General features: G+C 38.6%; 1 protein-coding gene across 1 annotated transcript; it reads right to left on the minus strand.

Annotated features, from left to right (window-relative positions):
* Positions 1-1,728: 1,728 nt before the first annotated feature.
* On the minus strand, positions 1,729-17,154 carry LOC134530289 (TLC domain-containing protein 2-like). The gene is made up of 6 exons (XM_063365004.1): positions 16,703-17,154; positions 15,299-15,381; positions 12,348-12,430; positions 10,559-10,730; positions 8,448-8,552; positions 1,729-6,895 (listed from the first exon to the last, which is right to left on the minus strand). The coding sequence occupies exons 1-6, from the start codon at positions 16,903-16,905 to the stop codon at positions 6,738-6,740; spliced, it is 804 nt and encodes a 267-aa protein (XP_063221074.1). The 5' UTR covers positions 16,906-17,154; the 3' UTR covers positions 1,729-6,737.
* Between the last annotated feature and the right edge of the window lie 7,305 nt (positions 17,155-24,459).

Here is a 24,459-nt window from a genome sequence, read left to right on the forward strand (position 1 = left end):
AAGAGCAGTGATGGTTTGGTTGGAAAACATGCTTGCGAATGTGTAGCTAAGCAAATGGGACTGTTGCTCTGCAACAACTACAAAGTAACTCTTTTCTATTTGGCAGTTATAATATTCCATTAATATTTTTCAATAAGGCCTAACAGCTGTATTATTCTCCCTCTTCGCTTCACCCCTCCATAAATAATTTTGCTTACATTGATTACGGGGGCCACCTGGCTGGGGGCACAGGCTCTTAAATGCTAGGGCGCTGAGGGTGACACTGGCTCTAATGTCACATACCATATACACCTCTAAGGTATCATTGAATATATATTATGTGTTATATATTGTGTGTATGCAGTTATGGTTCGTTACAGGATGACCCTATAATTTAATATTGGAGTATTAAAGGTACAGTAGTACGTCTATTACACGAGCTTCGAGTAACCCAGGTTCTTTGTTATCAGTCTACCTAAAGCACCATTACCAGCAAAGACCATTAAAACATATTCTTAGGTTCTATAAAATGATCTGTTGTCAAAAGTCTAAAGAAAATTGATTTCAAAGATGCCATTTACTGGTTGTGTATATCACGTAGTGACATGAAAGATTCTACAATGAAGAAAAGCTGCCTGAAAAATCACACCACTGTGCCAACTGAAAACCATGACAATTTTCTTAGTCTGTTTTATCAGAGATTTTCTTTATCAGAGGTTGCAGCGGTCCATATTAACACTATTAAACAAAATCCTACTGTTAATACCATAAGATCATTACGAAATGAAATCAGCTGGAAAACATGAACACTGTACTGAAATGAACTATAAATGCCAGCAGTGCAGTAATGCAACATGGCGGCCAAGGTCTACAGCCGTGAAAAAAATCTAAGTGCATGCCAAAACACAAAACGTCAGATTAAAGACCTTTGATTTTAGGACCAAACCATAAATATTATTTATGCTGTATCACACCAAAGATTTTAATTAAAATTTGAATGAAAAAAAAAAATCTATTAAAACAGTGTGGAGGGATAGAATTTGGAACTTGCCATTTTAAATTGCAGTTTTTAAGAAAAGGTTTTTATAATTTATAATTATAATATTTACTTTGATTAGGCAAAGACATAGGTATAGCAGTACAGCAGATAATTTGTACATAGTCACTTCAAAAAAATGTGAAACAATAACAACGATGACCATTTCATTTTCTTAGCACAGTAAATGAAGAAAGGACGAAGAGTTTAATCTCAGCAACACAACATGACAAATTTATGAGCCCAGAAGTAAATTACAAAATAGTTCATTCCACTATAATACATCTCAAATGTCTAACAAGTAGTCTTTAACAAGAAACAATGTGTGAGAAATGTTGTGCACTCTGTATTAGCAGGAAATATATTTACAAACAACAACTAAGCTTTGTAATGGGTTTAGTTGTTATAATTATAAAATTGTCAATACTAATGCACTGATTATTAAACAAATACCTGCAATAAAAAACATATTGAAGTTTATTTAAGAATCATTGACATTGTACAGCATAGCAAACCACTAAGAATGAGCTTGTAAAACAGAGATCACCACATTCTAATCAACTGGAACAACTGGAAACCAAGTATTTCAAAAACAAAAGAAATCCCCCTCCCCCCAACCCAGTAACCAACACAAACGATTATTACATATTGTAATAGGTTGCATGATTTTGACAGGAGAGGATACTCAAAAGCAATGATCACAAAAACATTAGTAAGTGTTAGATACATTTTAATCAGTAAAAATATCATGTCATTGTACATTTGTTCTTTATAAAAAATAAACTTCACTTTATAAAAAAAATTAAAGCATGCACTCACTAATTTATAACACTGATTTCACAGCTAATTTGTACATTCATTAGCATTTATAGCAATGGAATGGCAGTCACTGTCACAGAAAACAATATTACTGTTAAATGCTTTTTTGACAATGTGCCACTATAAAAATAAGTTATCAAAATAAATATATCTACACATCATCAATTATGCAAGGCAGTTACTGGTATCATATTTGTTTATAGCTTGTTCCAAAACAATCACTGAAACAAATAATTAAGCTTCTGAAAAATTAAATAAAGAAAAAAGCAGGGTTTAACAGAAGGCAGAGTGGAAAGAAACACTTATTATTGTAACACTTATCAATGATAAGAATAAAAACGCAACACCATTTGGACAAAATGCTTTTGCATGATTAGATAAAATTAAAATTTATGATTTTACAATATTAAGTCCGTGTTTATACTGTCTATTTATAGTTGAAAAATAACCATTCGTAATCATTACTGTGTTCTACGTATGTAAATAGAAAACTATAAATTTATGCCTAGGATACAGGCAGAAAAATTACTTAAACATAGTACCCCTAACGACAATTATGAAGAACTAAAACATTTTCTAGCAGAATGAACTGCACCCTGAAAACTAGAGAAGTGCATGGGTCACATGACTGCTCGTAACAAGTTGAATTCAATGTCGCACCAGCAACAAGAACACAACCCGAGATCAAGTGCATTTTCAGAAACTAACAAGCAGGATACAGCAAAAATACCCTCAGAAATTCCAAAAGGCAATTTTCAATAATAATTAAAATTCTTAGTTACATAAAATCTATTATTTTTTTTTGTTCTATCTTATTATAACCAACTACACCATCAACATAAAAGGTACGTATTTAGAATTTATTTTTACAGTTTTTTATTAATTTTATGATGCTTCTTATATGCTATTTTCATTTTTTGAACTAATCCAAACTGATTTTATAAATGTTTGAAATTTAAATTTTATCTGTACTTATCAATTAACTGCCATGTTCCACTGAAAACCCTTACTGACTCTGGAAATGGTGCAGAAAGTGCTCTAGAAACACGAAAAACCATTCCACTCACTGGAGCTGGAACACGCTGCACTTGGCCAGCGAGTTTCTGGAAGCTTGAAATAACACCATAGTTCACACAAAATGATCAGCAGTCAGTGGTTTCCCAAAATTTGCAGCAACAATCACACTCTCATACCCACTGCTTATGAAACCATCATATAGCTGTGTGATGAGAGAGGCAACAGTCCATGTCTAGTTATTGGCGCTAAGGATAGCAAATGCTGAACATTCCACATTGTTTCACATTGTGTAGAAAGTCAAAGAAAGATGACATATCCAGCACACAGCGAACTGACTTTGTCTGGGAAAACAATTAAGATGAAAATATAAGTAAGCTCGGCAACAAAAGTGAAAGGTATGCCTGGAGTGAAAGAAAAAAAGACTACTAAAAAAAATATACAGAATAAAAGTTTAAGTAATGTAGGACTACAGAATAGTATCAAAAACCTGCAACTTATGAGAGGTAGATGATTTTAAACTTAAGTTATTACCAAATACACTACATTATAAAATTACACTTTTTATAAAAGTAAGGCACCCTCATGGTATTTTTCCTTTGGTCCTATATTACAGTGGAACATCAATGGCCTGTGAGTAAGTTATTTATGCATCTCAACATCTGTGTTTCACAGATTCAAAGTTATTTAATAATATAGTTAAAAAATTACTTGCATCATCTTCGTGACTATTTGCAAAATATTTAGACATATTCTCTACAATATGAGTCATATTAATTAAAATTGCCATTTAAGTATTAAAGCTTACAATAATAAACACAAAAAAATCCAAAATAAAATCTCAATTCATTTTGACATAAATCAGAGAAGTGATGTCATGATGGGTCTAAGTCAAGTCTCAGCTTCACACATAATTTTTTTTGCCAGTTTCTAAAATGAAACTAGAGACATAAATTCGTAGGCATTTCACAGCTGGGCAAACTTACGAAATACTTAAGTGAATGATACAATGCTTTTGGTAAGACAAAAGTTTTAATTAAGAACATTGGGCCTTCTGATTGGCTTGAGGTCACATGACTGACGGACGGATCAATGGGAGTCCCGTTTCATGTTTCATATATTTTACAAAATCAAATATTAGACTAATTTTTAATTTCTTTTTCTGTTGTGTTGGGACGAACCTACAACACATGCTTGCATGTTTAATGTGATAAGAAGTATCTTGAAATTGTCTAACCATTTTACAACACAGTTGAAACTCTATTACAACTTGAAGTTAAACGCCCCAAAACATCTGTGTTTGTGCAAACTCGTAATTTTCTGAATTTTAGCTACTAGGAAGACTAAAAACTATTTTACGATATTAATGTGGCTGAACGAATCCAACGGACAAATGAAATTTAGCTTTTCTTCAGAGAGGTAGCTGAAGTTTAGCACATTTCAATGTCACTGCACTATTGTGGTTCCAGCTTTATAGTACCATTTTAATGCAAGATGCCAATTGTTTGGTGTTTCTCTGGCAGTATCTATTATATAGGAATAATTCAAGGGCCACAATGCAAGTTGAAAAGCTTTTCAGATAATTAACATGATCCATGAATTTATTTGAAAGTTAAAGTATAGAGACTATGAGCATTAACTAAAACCAGGAGTGTTCAATGTTGAATTCTTTTAAATTCAAGTTGAAACAAACCAAAAATATTTGATGTTGCAAACAAAATTGGTGGGCTGGGGGCAAGGAACATGAAAGAGTTAAAAAGACACTATCATTGACTCAGTACTAAAACAGAAAAAGAAAACAGTTTGTGAGGAACTGGAAAAACATTAAAAATAATAGCTAATTTACAACAGAAAATAAATACTGCTTTACAAATACTACTATTCAAATAACAAAATTCTTGGGTCAAGTTACTGTGATGTGTTCTGACTCACTCTAAAAGTTAAAGAATTTGTAACATCCTCTAACAATACATATGTATGAGAATCAGAGCAAGTTTTTGTGATAGTATATTTACATTACCAAAAATGATCTTGTGCATAGCTAAAATGTGGCTACCATACACACAATACCTGCAGTGGGTAACACGTTTCCATGGCTGTTGTGTTCTTATCTCTATTTAGGGTGATGTCTTATGTAGGCATACCCAACAACAGAATCCTAAATTGTCACAACTTTGCTTGCCTATCCATCTGAAACTCATAAATGGATTTTGTCTATGTTGCTATTTTCTAATATTCATGTACTGACATGAAATTTTAAAAAAGTTTTAAAAATTCTGTTAAATATTTACATAGATATAATTTTTTTTTTTTCAACCAAGAACCTTAGCATGGTAGTATAATTCTTTATAATTCTTTAAATAGAATACATTTTATTTTAAAGATGAAGTTAAATGATGTTGAAAGTTATCTAAGGTGACAATTTTAGATTACTTTTTTGTTCCAGGCCAGTTTAGTGTCACTATTTTTAAACCTGCATTACATTTTATACTTAGAAAAAGATAACTTATAAACATACAACTAAAGTGCATACAACTAATAACAATGGTGCCTGAGTTTGTGACATGTAACTTCACAAAAATCGTTTTGCAGTAGCTAATTAAAAAATTAATAAAAAAAAATTAAATATTTCTGTTAAATTTGAGGCTAAGTATGTAAAAAAATGGATTTTACCTACAGTTTTCTAACGACTTCAAATACCAATACATTATCAACTAAAAATTTAAGACAGTGTGACTAAACAAATGCCATCATGAAGGAAAAAACATTCACGTTTTCAAATAATTGTATCTACCCTAGAAGACGACACCTCTATTTACCATCACTACAGCCTGCCATTGATCTTCAAGAGTTGGGTAATCTATGCTCAGTAATACCAACTCTTTACGGCCCTATTACAGAGTTAAGAGAATGCTGTTCACCTGTGGGGGCTATTTGCCTGCCATGAGAGTATTTGCAGATTTGTTTGTCACGTTCGCTTATCACATATTTGCTTAACAGTTCCCGTAAGTGTTAAAATTTCACGTTTTCGTCATCTTAAAAAGCATTTTGGTAGAAATCACTGTTTGCTTTACTTGGAAACCTTTGATACAAATTTTTCTGGGGCCACATTACATCCTGTCTAAGTGTGTTGAATGAGATTTTTTTTTCAGAAGTAACTTTTGTTCCCAAAGAAAGAATTGGGGTTATACACTGAAAGGTAAGTTGAACACACACAATCTCACAGTTTAGATATAACATGGTGATTATTGTAGACTAGGGAAAAACATTAACAGCCAAGGCTGATGCCTAATGTCTTCTCCACATTAAGAGAGTAACAGTCGATAATGTTTACAATATAAAAAAATATTCACAGAAATTTTTGTAAGTATTTGCTCCAATTCCTTCTGCCCCTGTGTGGTTAGGAAGATGTACTAGTTCTAAAATGTACCACACAGGTACTTTATCATCTCTTAATTTGGCAGTATTAAAAATTCAATGGTTCACAAAATTCTAACACATGTGGAACAGTACAATGAGATGGAAATTTGTGCAATGATTAATTCCTACCACCAACAATGTCTTTCAATACAAGAAGAGCACAAATAACCCTATTCCTCCGACAGATAAAGTTACCCCTAAAAGACATTACCCATCTAAATAGTAATAATTCGTATTACTTTCAACAATTTCAACCAAGACTTTCCTCATCTCGGTTAGCCTGGATTCATCGAGGACAGCATAGAAATTCCGGAAAGCACACCGATCCAGTTGGGACACAAGGCAAAGCGAAGAAGACTGAAGGCACGGCCATCAAGACACGACAACGCGTCGCTCAACTGCATTCACCAGCACGCAACCCTGGCCGGGCCAGCTGACTGTTGCTTGGCTGCCGAGCACACGCCACTTCTCACGCATCCTTGCCGCCCGCAGGATCCAACCCCTCGTCCTCCTCCACCGCCAACTGCTGCACGTAGCTGCAGTCGCGGGACGAACGCTTCCCGCAGTAGTCCGCGTTCAGGATGCGCAGGAACAGCACTATGTTCATCACCAAGATTATTGGCATGGCTGCAAGCAACACCACGCTACATAAACATACAGTCAAGATTTTCATTTTAAGAGTCCAACACACATTTCATGAATTACGAGTACATACACTTCCAGGAAATCTCAAATACATATAAAAAATATTTCATCCAAAATAAATAAATGATAAAGCAGTCTGCATAAATTATATTCTTAAACTTGCTAATAACTTACTGACTACAAGGGTGAAACTTATACTGCAAGCAATAAATTAATTTCTAATTTAGTTTGCCTAGTTCTAATCACTTTCAAAACAGTTGTCTCAATGACTACATGTGTTCAAAGTACACCCATCCATCAATAAAATTCCGTAATTCGTTCCAGAAAAACAGAGCACTAATCACCACTTTTTTCCCATAATGTATGTTAATTAAGATAGTTAATTTTCCAAACAGGTAAGTGTGCTCTAGCTGACAAACATTTTAATCAAGACACTAATCCCGTTAAAATCAATTTACAAAAAAATATATGTACGTCTAAATACATTAGAAAAAACATTTTAACAAATATGCAGTAAATTTTCAGATTAAAAAACCTAACATTAAATTCAAAACATTCATGGACCGCATTAATATACGTAATAGGACTTGGGCATAACTTTTCTAAGAGACTCTAACACCATTTCTGAATTTCAAAATAATAATGTTATGTATTAATATAGGAGATATATTTCAATTATTATAAGATTTAAAGAATATTAAACTAAATGTTTTCTCTTATTGGAAATATTTTTTAACCTGTTAACGTAATTCCCAGACTCTGTGGTTTAATAAATATATGTATCCCATGTTATGCCACTAGCATGTCTTAGTAGGCATTAGGTAAACTAGCCCTGAAAGCTTCTGGCTTCTCTCTCCAGAGTTGCTGCTGACATACGGAATGGCTTAATATAAATATTAGCTGAAAACACTCTGGCTGTTGTTGGAGATAAATACACAATGAAGGAAGCAAATACAAACTATTAAGGAAAGAGCAAAATGTTGTTTGTTGATTTGTCACATTATTAATTTATTTCATTGTGTTTAATGCTACTCTAGTGCTGTTGTCATTGTGCACGAACGGAAATAAAAATTCACATAAAAGAAACAAGCGCTACTTCAAATCTATGACCAAGCTATTTCAATTTATGCTGTAATTTATTGGCGTTGTTTTCTTACAAAATATCTCACTGGACAATTAATGGCTGTGGTGTTTTAATATAAGTTACACATATTTTAGTGAGGATAAAAAAATGCCACACAGTAAAAATTCTTCAGGCTATAATTTTATAGCTGGGTGCTCAAAAATATATTAAATTTTGTAGCAATTTCATCTTTTAAAAAAATATTTACAGATAACTACGGTAGCCAGCAGAACTTTGTAATGTTTATAATATGTTATAAAGAAAAACAGTTCCATTATTTTCTCCACCACACCCTACATCACATAGAAACAGTAAAATAAGGAAATGACTATTAACAACTGCAGTACTAACATTAGTGCACTTGGTGAGAACTACAGAACACAAGCTCTTTGCGCGGGGCTGATAACTTACCCAAGCTGCCCATAGTGAATGCTGTGGTTGTCAGCTGATTTCTGACAAACACCAGCCATCGGGTCATCCATCCCAGGGTCGCGATACGAAACACAACGAACGTACCTACGAAAAACAAAAATAGCATAGCATGTCATATTGTCACACACACCTCCAGAATGCCCCTCTGAGTGTGTGCGTGTGTGCGTGATGAGGAATTTTGAATCTGCACTGCGCCCCTGTGGGTGTCAAGTGGAACAGCCACAGGTAAAAACCACCACCAATAATTGCATCAAGTTTATTTAAGATACAGGGAAGTCTCTCTTTACCCATGTGAGCGACATCACACTTTGAGACAGGAGACAAGCCAGATATCTATGCCTGTAATATTACAGTGGGTGCTGCCTTTTCACCTTTACGCAATGAGACCATCATCACACTACAAAAACAAACACTGCAGCAGAAAACTATTTAATATCTACAAGCTAAGTGCATTAACAAGCTTTCATTCAACATGAGAAAGGCATTTTTGCCAGCAGCAAACACACTCCTGTAAAATGATTCCTATCAGAAGTAAACAAACACTTTGAATAACTGTTAATGCAGCATTTTTCAGAAAGTACCTTATTGACCAAGAACAATCTTCATAAAAAAAAGTATTATGTACAATTATAGGTAATTATTTTAGGTTTATGTTGAACAAAGGTAAACTTGTAAACTTTTTGGTGGCAGAACTTTCATAATATGCAGAGAAAAAAATTCATTTTGCATGAATTTTTAATAATTATCTGCCAAAATTGCCTTTTTAAACATTTTTGTGTAGAATAAGGGGAATCATATAGAAAAAAAAAAACAATTTTAGGTTTAAAGGCAATGGCTACTTTAAGATAACAGTTTAAATTCCATTCAGAAAAAATTTATTTAACTTTACCTAGTTTTTAAAAATCTCATAACTCAGATGATTTTAAAATTCCATAAAAAATTAAATATTTTGTTTTGAAAGAAATTAAAATCATATCACAAAGTAGACAGTAGCATTACCTTTAAACCTAAAAAGTTTCAGTTATTTATTCCACCAGCATCATGACACAAAATCGTTGAAAATGCAACTTTGGCAGCTAGTTATACAATAAGAAATATACATATTTTTTTTACATTTTGTGAAAGTTCAGCCACTCAAAAAGTCTACAAATTGTACCAAGTTAAACATATATATAAAATAATGGCCTAGAACAGCATATTCCACCTTAAACTAAAATGTTAAACTTTTAGTGGAGACAAAAAAAAAATGTTAACATGATTATCGAAAAAAACACATGTAAATGTTTTCACTTCATTCCAGTGTAAAAAAGAAGGTGCATTTAATCTATTCAGAATGGTTGATATTCAGACTGGAATTTTACCCTAAATAGGCATCAAATAAGATTAAAAAAATTTTGTGGTACAATAAGTGAGACAGACAACAGCAACAATATTAACTTGAATGACATTTCTACCCGCTGAAATTTTGATGTGACAAAACAAATAAAAAAGTACACTATCCATTTCTATATAAACCCAAATATTCAACTTTTCATAGAAAAATAAACTAATTTCTAATAAACAATAAATATTGGTAAAATATTTGAGTTGCCTTATTTCTTTAGCTTGAAATTATTGACAGTTTGAAAACCATTTTGTAGATGCCTGTCAGCATTTGCCAAATTTCAGTGAATTTTAAATATCAACATATAAAAAAAAAAAAGCCAGCAAACATTATTTCCTGCAATAGATGCAGTAAACATGTATGCCAATAACTATTTGTTGTATGACTACCACAATAAGTTTAAAAAAAAAATTCCTTGAAAAGAATTGGATCTAGATTGTTTACTTCAACCTCCTTAAATTCCACCAATTTTCACATTATAATTCTTAAATTTATAAGATGAAATGAACGATGGACTACGCTGTTTGTTTACTGACTTTTCAAAAAAAGGATACACCTAAAATAAACAAAGAGTTCTAAACTGTGCAGTGCAATACTTTTAATTTGCAAGCATCACTGTTTGCAGTAAACATCGACAGACAGCTGTTTAGGCGAATGCAGAAGACGAGAAGCAGACCGGGCCACGTCGGCGGGACGGGACACCCACCCAGGCAGAAGAGGCTGTTGAGGCGGTACAGCAGGTGGCCCCTGGGCACGCCCTGTATCAGCAGCAGCTGCCGCACGTGCAGGAAGATGCTGTTCATCTCCACCAGCAGCGCCATGAGCCCGTAGCCGAGGTAGTAGCGCGTGGACACCGCCAGCCCGAAGCACAGGATCACCTGCAACGCCACGCCTTCATCTGCCACGCTTCTCAAAACTGAAGTTGAAAGAACAATTGAATGAACTCATGGTGAAAAAGTCGCATGATCTAACCAAAACACTTAACAGTTAACACACAAGACATACCTAGTCGAGCATGTTTACAATGTAACTGTGTATCCTGTAATGAAAAATATACCGGAGATAACCTACACTGCACTCGACACTACAAAAGGTAGAACTCTGCTTCTGAAAAACCAAAAACTCTTAATTAAACTACAACAGGAAAAATTTTAAGCTACATATTTATCAACTCTATACAAAACAATTTATGTAGCAATTATTATCAAAGCAACATATCTGAAGTTTGATTAAAGTAAATTTTCATTCAATAACAGAAAATGTTTTTGAAATCAAAATATAAATAAGGGGGGAGCGGGGAAGTACAATGCAACATCCGCCACGTTTCAAACTCGCTAAAAAAGAAACCATGTTTTATTTATCCTGGATGGAACCCGGGCCACCTTGTTGGAAGGCAATTGGTCAACCACTCAGCCACCACTGCCTCCATGAGGACACAGAATTTGAAAGATGCAACTTAGGATTCATCAGCTTTTGGGTCATAGCAATCTGTTGTTTTAGTACCGAAAATTTGACATCATTAAAGCACAGTAAATAAATTAAAGTTTGTTTGGTTGTTGTTTTTTACCTAGCAATGTTTAACACAAAGGCTTAAAGCTACATGCAAGGTATAGTGAGCTCCAAACTATGTACTTAGGTGAGGTCTCGGTGCTGATACAATGTGTCGTGCAAGAGTGCTGGGATATAGCCCACTAACTTGCCACGTGAGATAAATGCATTAGCCCTCTCATAATCAAACAATATAACCAACTCAAAGTTTGCAATAACTGGCTTGTAAGACCGGAAACTCAAAAGTGGTTTTTCTCTACCCACATACAGTCATCGACTACACGGTAGCATGAATCTACAAATGAAGTCATGCGATGGAAAGTGTGCGACGACAGAATCTGTCGAAAATAAAATTGACTGTCAACGTGTTTTAAGCCTGAACGCAGGAACTATGTAGCTACCTACCATTACTAAGTAATATAGAAGTAATAATAATAATAATGGCATGAGAACTTGTTTATTTGCAAGATGCTCGGTACAATTCCTATATATTCATATAATGATCCTTCTGTGTAAAAATTGACGGTAAAAATGGAATTAATTACACCTGCTAATTTAACTTTTCTCAGTTATCATAGAAGTGATCAGGTGGTGACACAACCCACATTTCACAAACAATAATTCTAAATAATACTTTTTAATTTTTTTTTTATTAATGTTTGTCATTTAACACGTACATTTGGTTCCGTAATAAGTATTTCAGTTGATGTTTGATCATGAATACTAACGCTTTCTATTAATTTACAAAAGAACAATCTATTGGGCCGATTTTAAACAATACATGGGTACATAAGGAGCTTGCTATCTGAGTTGCCACTCACTGCTAAAAAATTTTCAAATCAAATATTTCCCTTTGCACTTCTCCTCCCTCCTTGGAAGTACACATTCAGTGATAACTTTCTGCAATGACTGCAAGGCGGCCAACAAATGACATGAGCAGAACCTACCACTATGTGGTGGACCATGAGCTCGTAGCTGCTTCTCTTCCTGTGGTTCAGCCCAATGTCAAGCAAATCATAGATAAAATAACCTGCAAAAAAAAAAAAAATTAGCTCATACCTTGACCTGGAAAAATTTTGACGCAAGTCAAAATGACACTAAAAATTCCTTCCAATGCACAGAATTTAAAATTAGATATTCCTGAATAAATTATTTCATTTCACACAATTTATTATTTATTTTATTCTCAACGGACCATTCAAGTGCCTACACACTATGGCTATGGTACATGAGAAGTCACAATTTGTTACAACTTACAAAAACACAATACTTACAATGCATACTGTATAATACATAGGTTATGATGATTATGATAATTACATAATTACCATGTCCTTTCAGACTATACAAATTGCGCAGGACGAAGGTTGTTCATTTGTCATAATTACTAAGGTATAGACTATTCCTTACCAAAAGAACACAAAAATAACTTTTAGTCCAGCCACATTTCATAAAAGATTTAAAACTACTTCATGTACTCCATGGTTTTAACACAATACAGTTTCTATGTAGAAGTAATAGGCATAAGTGTAAATCCATATATTCTTTCTTAAGATTCAAAATAATTTTGATAACTGCTCACCAGTGGCGGCTGGTGCCTTTTGAAAATGGGGGTTCACAGCATTAGGCTCTTTTTATAAAGAATCACCGAACCCCCCCCCCCCTCCCCCCCTTTTTGAAGCGGGTGGTCCGGACGTGACCAAAAAGGCATACCGCAGAATAATATGTTGTGAAAGAAAACCTCTCCTTTACTTGATTAGTAATCACATCACATACTACCTTGGCTGCAACAGTTCTATTTACATGAACATCTTCCACTTTTTTTTTTAGAATGCTGCTCTGGCACCGACATTTCAGTTCACATTCTCACTTTATCCATATTCTCTCTTTCTTTCTCAAATGAAAGTCGAAAACTGTCAACATGTTTCCTGACTATCGGCATCAATGCTCCTTTTTTGTAGCTGATTAGACAAAATGTCTACGTGCGGCATTATATTATGAAAAACTGTCAGCCAAAATACAAACACTGGATCATTCAACATACGCCGAATAGCTCCCGACTGATTGATTGTTGTTGACTGCTTGTATGACGACTCAATTTTTTTCATGCATTCAATCATTTGTTTTCTGTACTCGTACACCGTGTTAACAGTAAGACTCTTAAAATTCCATCTTGTAGAAGAAGCATGAGGAATTCTCCTGCCAACAACGCCATCAAGAACAGCAATTCTCTGTGTGAGTGGCTAAAGAAGTTAGTTATATCACTCAAATTGGAAAAGAATACACGGACTTGTTGGTTTTGGCTTGTAGATTGTGCCACAATTAAATTCAACTAATGCGCATAACAATGCACGTAATGATATATATAATTTTGTTGAATAATGGCCTGAACACCATTGTGATGCCCACTCATTACACTAGCGCCATCATAACTCTGAGATATCAATTTCTCGGATTTGTCAACAATACTTTCCAAAACAATGCGAATACATTCTGCGATTGACGCAGCATCGTGTCCTGGAGGATTTACAAACTGCCAGAATCGTTATACTGCTTGCCCATTAGGTAACACATAGCGAAAAACTATAACCAATTGGAATAAAGATATGTCTGTCGTTTCGTCTGCAATCACTGAAACAAAACTTGCACATGAAATTTCTTTTTTGATGTATTCTTGGCAGACTTTAAGCATACAATCCAGCAAATCGTTTTGGATTTCTTTACAAGTCCCTTTGAAAACAGTTGCAATTGCAAGGTGTTCTTTCAAAGATTTGTCTAACTCTGCTGAAAAATTAATTAACCCTCTAAAAATTCCAGGATTAGCAGATTCTTGTGTCTCGTCGTGACCTCGCAGCGCGAGTTCAAACGCCCCGCAAATGTTTATACAATCTATAATTTTAGACAAGACATAACGATTTTTTGTAACTTGCTCGTTATGTTGTTTAATGTTCAAACGGAAGGCACAATCAAGTTGTTGGCGAATGTCTAATTTCCCCAAAAGATGAAAGTCCAGGACGGAATTCAAATGTGTTTCTGCACTCTCATGCTTCTTTATTTTTTGACTTAAGTGAGACAAATGTGAGACGCCAAAACTTACAGAACTAGATTCACCACTTCATTTCGCGAAGAGCACGAAGGGAAATACAATAGAGCCGGTTGGTTTCTTCGCATCCACAGATCCATGAGTTTTTCTCGTAAATGTACTGCTTAAATTCTCTCCTGAACTCCCTATTTTTTGACTTAGTCACTTGCACTATAGTAAGTTTAGGCATTGGCCTGCCTGCTTGTTTTATTTAGATTTTCCTTTCCAATGACAAATTAGAGAACACCAGTGTTTTTATGTCCGAGACTGTTAACTTATTCAAGGCCATAACGAGTAACTTAACTTAGTAGTTAAAACAAACTTTTTAAACGTCTCACTAAACGCACTAAAGTAGAACAATAACACGTGACAAACAGCGCCGTCATCATTCTCGAAGAGCGAACCAAAATGGGAGAAACAGGACAAGAAATGTCGCGCCGCGCACAGGATAGCGTTGCGCACGTCTGGACTGTGCTCCTAGGCTGGCTTATGGGGAGCTACCCCCACCACGTCGCTCCGAGCCAAGCGGCGCGCCATCGCCCGCCTAGCCACCATCGCACGTGCGATCCCAGCATAGCTGCGCTTACTCTATAGCGGCGGGTTTGGAAAATACTGCTAATGGTTATAAGACCAAATGGGTTGCATTTATTTATTATTCGATGTGTATGATATTTAAGTATTACAGTAGGCGCCTATTTAAATGAGGCGAGGGGGTTCACGTGCGAGTGTGCTCTAATGCAATAACCGCCACTGCTGCTCACTGTCATTTAGCAAAGAAAGTGGGGACAAATTTTACAATAAATAATATTCACTTACCAACTGAAACAGATAAGAGATGATGAGAAGATTCTGTATAGATTGAAATAAGATTTTCACGAATTTCTGGGCTCTGCCAAAAGCTGAAAAATAGAATTTTAAAATTTACGAAAATTGGTTTTAAATTTTACACTGTGTTATAGCAACATTTACACCATGCAGGGCCATTATAGGAATATTTGAGGCCCCAGACAAAAAAAAATTCTGAGGTTTCTTTAGCTTTACGACATTATAATAAAGATATGAGTGTTCTTATAACAATAACAACAAATTGCTGCATCAAATGTTAGCGAAACATACATTCTATTCACATACACACAGGGCCTTAAAGAGTTGTCTGATGGTGGTGGGAAAGGAGGGGAGGGGAGGAAGGCGTATAATCCTTCGGGCTTTTTTTAATGCTCAAGTTTACCCTGATGGTAGTACAAAAATTACAAGTGTATTGGCAACAGAACTTACAGGAAACCTTACAAGTTATGTGATATGCACAGAACATGTTTACAGTTACTGCAACGGAAACGTTTAAATACTTTGTATTTTTTTTTAAACTGTGAAGCTCATAAAAAATGTACATTAAACAATATGGTGGGAGCCCGATAAAATTGTCTCCGGGCCCTTCGTTTTTCTCTCAATGGCCCTGTGTACGCAAGTACCAATGAGATAAATACAAGTTGATTTGCCTAAATTACATAATTACATGCTTTTCAAATATCTGGAATACTACTGCAGAGCGAAGACTTTAACAAATATGTATTACATTTAAAGATACTCAAATATTTTGTGAAATTTTACACAAGTTAAATCTCTGTAGGCCTAACAAATTCAATGACTTTGAGTAATGTGGCCCCATCAAAAAGAATGTGACCCTGGCAATTTGACTGTGAGGAGGTCTATGAAAAACCAAACTTTCTGAAATATTTTCAGTTTATTTTTGACTATGTCAGTGTAAGACTTCTGCAAACAAACAACAGTTTGGCATTTTTATTGTTACTCAGTTAAACAGTAATGTTATGTAATCTGTGGTACAAGGCATTCATTATAATAATGCACAGACACAAAATCATGGTATTATTTAATATATAGCTGCGATTGTGTACAAAGTGCCCGGTGGCAAGCATTCTCCCTACTTCCCCCTCACTCTCCTTCTGAACTGGTCCACACTCCCAGCCGCCACCCACTCCTCCTCCAGCCTATTCCATTCCCCTACTAACTGTCCTCACGACATTTCTATATAGTATTATATCCTTTTAATTTAAATTTATTTTAAACATTAATATTACGTTCGGGGACTTCTTGACATTTAATTAGGGCTATGAGTAAAGTCCTGAAGCCAACTTGTTGTATGAGACAGCAAATATTAATTAAGCATAGGTATGCAAATTTACGACATCATTCATTACTTACCAACCGCACGCCCAAATACCAGTTATTACAGAATGCAAAAAAGAATTCGCTGTGTTTCTCCATTTCCATTCTTGCTGTTTTGTATTCCTGGCACTTTGCGGCACAACACTTCGAAGCAACAGGTTGGTGGTTATGAAAGCAACAGTACTCACACTAGCCCACACATATCCTAAATTCGGCGTTTCTAAGCTTTCTGGATCCATTTTCACAGCATCCAAGTTAGATAAACGCCTGCAAATTATATAACATTATTCTACGTAATCTAAGACAACTTTAGGTGTTAATCCCATAATCCACATTTATCTATTATGAAACATGTGTTTTTATAAGGTCACAGAACAGGTGTTGGTGACCTTATAACAACAAGTATATTTGGCAGCCATGAAACATTAGCACAAAAAAAAAGTATAGAAACATAGGCCAAAAAATAACCAAAATTAAAAAATATATAAGATATATAGTGAATATAAATAAAGAAAAAACTCCAAACTAATTAGTATAAATAAAATTGAAAGAAAAGGTCTACTTATACAATCACAAAAAAAAAAATTAAATAAAAACATACTGCCATAGACAGTAGGCCGCCGCCGTTTCTTCATATGCTCGGCCGGGAGCGTGTGACAGCGATACCAGGAACTATTATGTTCCCATAACTCGCTATGTGGGAAGTCAATTCAAGATGGCGACCCCGTCACTTTATTCGAATCATTATAAACGACGGCGGGGCGCGAAGTGTGTGATTTTAAGATTAATTGTGGCTCATGGTCCTGCAAGTAGTTAAGTAACTGTCGCTGTGGTGCTTGGCTTTAATTTATTTAGTGTAGATGTCAGGCGGGGGAAGGTCACACTTTCCCCCTCAGGTGGCTAACTGATGTATGGAAGTGTCGTAATTTTTTCATTTACGACATGCCTAGACCTGAACATAGATATGTCCAATTAGGACTCTATGCTGATGACACAGTTCTGTTTAGTAGGTCTAGGAACTTAAATTTGGCTGCCGAAAGGTTGCAAACTGCATTAAATCTGTTTGAAAACTGGTGCACAAAATGGCGAATTAAAGTAAATCCGACAAAGTCAGAAGCCATAGTGTTCACGCGCAAACATCTACCGGACTTAGAAAATAGACCACGCCTCACACTCTTTGACGCAATAATACCACATAAAAACGTAGTTAAATATCTAGGAGTACACATGGATAGAAAACTCCTATGGCGTGATCACATAGAATTCAAAAGAAAGGCAGCTTTCGCAAGACTCATGACACTCTATCCAGTCATGAGCAGACGACTCGGGAGCTCTGTTAAAAATGGCTTAATAATATATGACGCCGCCGTCAGTGCTCCCTCTGAGAGCACAGGCCGTTATGTGTCCTCAACACCTGAGAAGTGCCGCGCCCCGAACGCGCCCGCGCGCGCAACGTAGTGCAGTGCCCCGAACGGCGTGACGTCAGTCACGGCCTCCTACGTGTGCAAAGCGCCCGGCCGGGTGTGGCACTGCACAAGGGTATTGTTTCTCATGCATTTTATAATATAAACAAAATCTAAGAAATCTAAACCATTCAATAATTAATGTTAATTAAATGATCATATGTTAAAAGGGTATAATTCACAAAACTGGCCGAAGTCATCTTCCCGCGCTCCGCAGTTTTCCCGCGGAATTTCCCCCCTCCCTGGCCGCGGCGGCCAGGGAGGTTAGGCAGTCGCCATCCAGCACTCGCCCGGGCCGGCAGCCCACGCACGGGGAGCCTTCAATTTTCGCGCCAACACCATGTAACTGCAATAGGTAAATATAGTCCAAACGTTTTATACCAGCTCCCCGGTCGGCCCAAATCGGCCGTTAGCAACTTCGCGCGGTCTTTTAATAACATGTGTATCCCATCAGGGATTTTTATATTTTACGTAAGCAATTAGGTGGCCCGTCGTGGCACCTGCGCCTCACGCTTGTACGTCCCACCTCGGGACATAGTTCTTTGCCCACGCAGGGCGGCACTGCGCCGAACGCGACCAAAACTTTCGGGCGAGTATTCACCTGGGACGTGCCACGGCCACGTGTGTGATATCGCTCCAGATTCCACCGTGTCCGTACCCAGCTTAACGTGGCCTTCGCCACACCGCGGACTATCCGCTCATACATATTCTCCTGTGCGGGACTAATCGCAGTAATTCAGTGTAACGTGTTTTAATAAGTAAATCATTCTCCTGTGCGGGACTAATCGCAGTAATTCAGTGTAACGTGTTTTATTAAGTAAATCCTTCGCCTGTGCGGAACTAACCACAGTAATTTAGTGTCATGTGTTTTCTTAATTAGTTTACGGGACCGATCGTCCACCCACTCCATGCCACGTCCGTATACTCTCGCAGAGACCCTAGCAGGTTCAGGTGCGCGGAGCTTAGGTCGACGATGAAGCGGCCAGTCACGTGAGCGTGTGACCTGTAGAGTGTGCGACGTAATAAATAACCAAAAGAACTCGTGTGTTTCATTAATAAGGCGTCCTGGGAGGCCATAACAGCCCGGGGGGCCCTTTGTCGCCACGTCCCTGCCTGCAGCCACGAGGCCAGGAACCCCGCCCTTGAGATCCAACAGTTAATCAAACAGTTAAAATTCACGTAGAATCAGATCAGGCAACGGGGACGGCGTCATATATAACGCGCTCATTAAGCCCATCATAACATATGCAGCACCAGTGTGGGCAACTGCGGCTGAGAGCCACTTAAAAAAGTTGCAGCGAATACAGAACAAGAGCATTCGTATCGCGACAGATGCGCCTGTGTACTGCCCCGTCAGGGCTATGCACAGGGAGCTTAAACTCGAACTCTTGAAAGACTATTATGTCAGGACTGCACAGAAATTCTATGATAAAAGTCACCTGAGCGCAAATATGTATATTTCCTCTCTCGGAGATCGCGACCCGGAATTTTATCGCAAATACAAAATGCCTATCTCAATCCTGGCGCACAGGCCGCCCTAGCTGCTCTGTGATTGGCAGGCCCGCTGGCCAATCACGTCGCGCACAGGCTCACGCGCTCGGAACCCAGCCCTGTCTGCACGGAAAAATTTCCTACGCGAGTAACACTTATTATTTAATTTATAAATACTAAATAACCAAACAGGCTGCTTATAAAACATCACTTAATAAAAATTAAATACGAATGCTCCTTCACCATTCGCCTTAAACCCATATGCCGACAGTTCTTCCACTATAACTAGTGAATAGATGTAAGTATAAAATATTAGCCTATATTATGTTGCAATATATATATATATATTGTGTTGCATAATATATGTTAAAAAAAATAATAAATAAAAATAATAAAATATATATATATATATATATATATATATATATAAAAACTAGTTTTAGTTATGCTTAGTAACACATCACAGTTAATACTACACGCACACAACTTCGTAGATAATTAAAGCGTAGAAGTTAGGGCTAAAGGGCTCGCGATGAAGGAATTGGGTAGTTTCTCTAACCGACCGACTGCCCTTACTGGCGACAGGCGATATGAGCTGTGCCCTTTTCCTGAGTGATTCCTGAAGCGCCAACTCGCGGATACACTGTTTAAATTAATTATTCGTAGCTCTTGATGCGTAGATGCTGTGATAATGGGTTAAGCAATGACGGACGAACTAATTTCTCTAAGTGCCGACAGCCATTGACAGGCGACAGGCGACCTGAAGCTATAGTTTCTCCGGAGTAAAGCCCATGTCACAGCTCGCGGATACTTAACGTAAATAAAACATTTAATGCCCACACATGCGTTACACCACACATTAAGGCATGTTAGCCCGCGCAACATGCATTTACTAAAAATAGTCTAGTCTGTAGGATGTTTAATTTTCTCTCTTTTAGTTATAGGTGCTGCTGTCTGGAGCGGATGTGAGTGGTTAGTGTTACCCTCACCGCCAGGGGCCCCTGCGTCCCTGGCCAGCGAATTCCAGTCCTGGACAAAATCAAAAATCAAGGCGGACATCGAGTCCAAGTGCCCAACCCCCGCATGGCAGACTCTTTCTACTCTGGCCAACTCTTCATCCAGACCATCCTCTGTCTCCTGTACTCTCCTACACTAATGCATGCAAACTTGCATCCCGCATGAAAGTGCCCAGGGTTTTCCCTGTGTCTATGCAGGTTTTACCTGGGCACAACTTAACTAGTAGCTTAGACTAGAGATAAGAGTGAGGGGAGTTAGTCATGGCAACAATCGCTGCCATGGCTGGCCAATCCCCTCCTAGCACACGATGCATGTGACCCTCTCCCTGCATGGCTATTCCCAGCATGACTAAGGCGTGATAGGCTTCGGCCTGAGACACACTTAGGTCCCTCCCTAACCCGGACCCCTCCCAAACACACTTAGTTTTTAGTTAGGTTAGGAAAAAAAAAGACAAAAAATCGCCTAAACAGCTCTTCTTTCCCAACCAATCTGGGAGTAGACATACCTTTGTGAGCTTTCCTCTCTCCCAGCCAATCTGGGAGAATAAATATTACCTCAGACAAAAGTGGTACCATTGGCTTGAATTCCTCATCTTCCTTTCCTCAGCTTACCTGTTACTTTTGAGTATCAGAATCAGTGAAATCGGTTCCAGTGAAATTTAGGTTCCTGTGAAATTAAACGGTGAACGGTTAAATCTCTCTCTAGTAATGCTCGTAATCGTAAACTGCTTCCTCGCACCGAAAAATGGTGAAATAAAGGGGATAAGTGAAATCACTGCCACTCGGTGAATGATGAAATTAAATACATGCAATGTTTTTCACAGAAACCTTTCATTTTGTTTTGAGTTTATTTCGAGTTAAAATTGAAAAATACTTCATAATTATTATTTTAATTTTTTTTAATAATATTGATTCCATATTTATATCCCTGTCCTTTCAGTTCAATAATATAACGAACACATATTAATTTTAAAACATTTATGAGAATTCATTTTCTTCCGTGATATTCTGCTAGGCTTTCATTCGGTTAACGGTGATTTTTTTTTACTGTAATTATTACAAGTATGCAATTCGTATACTCCACATACAGTTTTACTTCAAAATATATACATAAAAAAATGATTGTACTAAGACTGAAAACGTCAGAAACTTAATTCAACGATTATGTGGACACTAAAAACTAGTGGTCGTATAACTGTAGGTAATCAATTTCACCGAATTTCACTGATACTTGTAGAAACTGGTCGCAGGTATACCCGTGAAATTTTGATATCGGTGAAAAAGTAACAGGTATGGATTTCACTGCCCACCACTATTCGTGAGACCGCGGGCTTTCCTTCTCTCTCTCCTTCTCTCTCTCATTCTCTCGCACCTATCCGCTAGCGACTCCTTGTGAGACCGCGGGCAATCCTCTGCTAGCGACTCTTAGTGAGACCGCGGGCATCCCTCTCTCCTACACTCCTGCTAGCGACTCCTTGCGAGACCGCGGGCATCCCTCTCTACAACCTCCATCCTTTTCGCTAGCGACTCTTCGTGAGACCGCGGGCATCCCTCTCTCCAACTTCCATCCTTTCCGCTAGCGACTCTTCGTGAGACCGCGGGCATCCTCTCTTCTACACCCAATCTTCCTGCTAGCTACTCTTTGTCAGCACGTCCTCGGTCAGCTGCACTGGGCCGAACGGTCCACTCCCGCCTCAGAGTGTGAGGCTGCTCTACCCAAGAGCTGGCGCCGGGCAAACAACACAACTGAACGACCGAGCGACGTCCACCCCGTCTCCACAGCTTCACCAGAGACGAGGCCGCGACATTTGGCGCCCGAACGTGTGGCACTCCATCATCGAGACTACCAGAGTTCATGAACAGTCAGCAGGATTCGGTGACCCGAAGTGTGTATATTCACTAAACAAGTGTAGAAGAATGTGTGCAGGACAGAACTTGTAGAAATTCGTGACACAATGCTACCACACAGACTGACAACCACATGCGAAACAGGTCAACCACCAAGGGACTTTGACCTAATGACAGGAGAGGAACAGTGGCACAACACATCTGAGTGCAAACCAGTGAGAGCAGAGTTAGCAATGGGTACATTGGTTTGGGATACAATAGCAACACCAAGGCCCACACAGGCACCAACACAGAAGGCAGGGGCAAACCTCATAGACTGGGAGGTACTTGCAAGCCCAGCAGTGCAACCAAACGTGCATATGGGGCGGACAGCTACCGCAACAGGACGCATAGTGCTACCAGAGTTCAGTGGGCTAGCGCATGAGGACCCATGCGAGTTTGTGCAGTGGTGTCAGGGACGGTTGACACAATGCGGAGTGCATATTGAAGAATGGACACAACGCACGAGTGAGCAATTACGCGGGCAAGCTCGTGAGTGGTGGAACCTGTGGGGACGCTATGACATGCAGTGGCAGGAGTTCGCTACCCGCTTAACATGGCGCTTTGACGACCGCATGGCAGTCATGAGCTGTAAGGCTCGCTTCTACGGCGAGTCCCAAAAGGACTCAGAGTCAGTAGAGCAGTTCGTTGCAAACAAGCTGAAGCTGTACCGGCGCATAGCCCCAGGAAAAGACCCCGAGCAAACTTTGCCAGAAGTTACTGCATTAATGCGAGAAGAATTGCAACCATTCCTCAGGCCATACTGCAATGGCACAGTAGAGGACTACGTACGACAGGCAACAGCTACAGAAGGCAACCTACGACACCTCTTGGGACGTCGGACCGGGACAACTATCCCCGAACGAGGACCCAGACATCAGGTTGAAGCACCTGCAGGGACAAGCAGGGCCATACCGCAGGAACGTCCATGGCTGACAGCAACACAGGCGATCGAGGGCCCACCTGGTGGGACAGACCAAAACACATCTCCAGGATGGCGGAATGCAGGCAATCGGCGCGATGGAGGCCGACCACCATAGTGCCGTCTTGGATGCCCACAGGGCACGTATCACTGGCATCAGGACTGCCAGAGACACCAACAGCAACAACAACTGGCGGGAAAACGGGCAGTAGGGGGTGTAGGACCTACAGACTTAACCCCCGTACCAGCCAATCCCCTGCCGCAAGCCACAGAGAACAACATTGAACAACTGGGGCAGCTCACCATGCTAGAAAACCGACTGATGCGGATCCCCATCACCCTGAACGGGAGACAGACTGCCGCACTTATAGACACAGGGGCGAGCCATGTATTCGTCGCCCAGCACTGTGTACCGCCCGCAGATATCACACCCAGACGCTGTGCCCTGCGCCTTGCTACGAACACTGGAACCGGGACAGCCATTGGAGATGCCATCATCACTGTGGGTATACGGGAGATGGTGACCCAAACTTCAGCAGTCGTGGTAGAAGGACTCAGAGAAGATTTGGTACTCGGACAGCCATGGTTGGTAGAGCAGGATGCCTTGATTTCACCAGCATCAGGCCTGGTAAATTTAGGTAAACGTCAGCGCCTGGCAGTATATACACCAGGAAGCATACCACCTTCCCACAGGTCACACGACCACAGGCCAAGAGACATGACCTGTCACCTGCTCACTGTGGGAGATGATAACCGACCTCCAGCGGACCTGATCGAACTCAAACAACGAGTTCTCGATGCCCAATGCACCTCCTCAGATGCTGAGCGTCGACGAGCAAAGCAAGCAGAAGGACTGGATGAGATATGGACCATGCCCAGCGAATGGACGGCCCACGGAGTGACAGATGAAGTGGAAGACCCCGAGGATCGCTGTCAGCGGCAAGCGATTGAGCTGACAACAGCGCGAGAACACCAGATGGCCTACACTCAGCAGATAACCCCGCAGACCACACG

The sequence above is a fragment of the Bacillus rossius genome, chromosome 3 (genome assembly GCF_032445375.1).
Source record: "Bacillus rossius redtenbacheri isolate Brsri chromosome 3, Brsri_v3, whole genome shotgun sequence".
NCBI classification, from domain to species: Eukaryota; Metazoa; Arthropoda; class Insecta; order Phasmatodea; family Bacillidae; genus Bacillus; species Bacillus rossius.

Bases quoted from the DNA above. Each gene is read 5' to 3' on its own strand.
- LOC134530289 (XM_063365004.1), bottom strand. From the start codon at position 16,905: ATGGATCCAGAAAGCTTAGAAACGCCGAATTTAGGATATGTGTGGGCT. The intron at 15,382-16,702 runs GTAAGTAATGAA...TCTATTTTTCAG, and splicing joins GGTATTTGGGCGTGCGGTTG to CTTTTGGCAGAGCCCAGAAA. The intron at 12,431-15,298 runs GTAAGTGAATAT...TTTTTTTTGCAG, and splicing joins TCTCTTATCTGTTTCAGTTG to GTTATTTTATCTATGATTTG.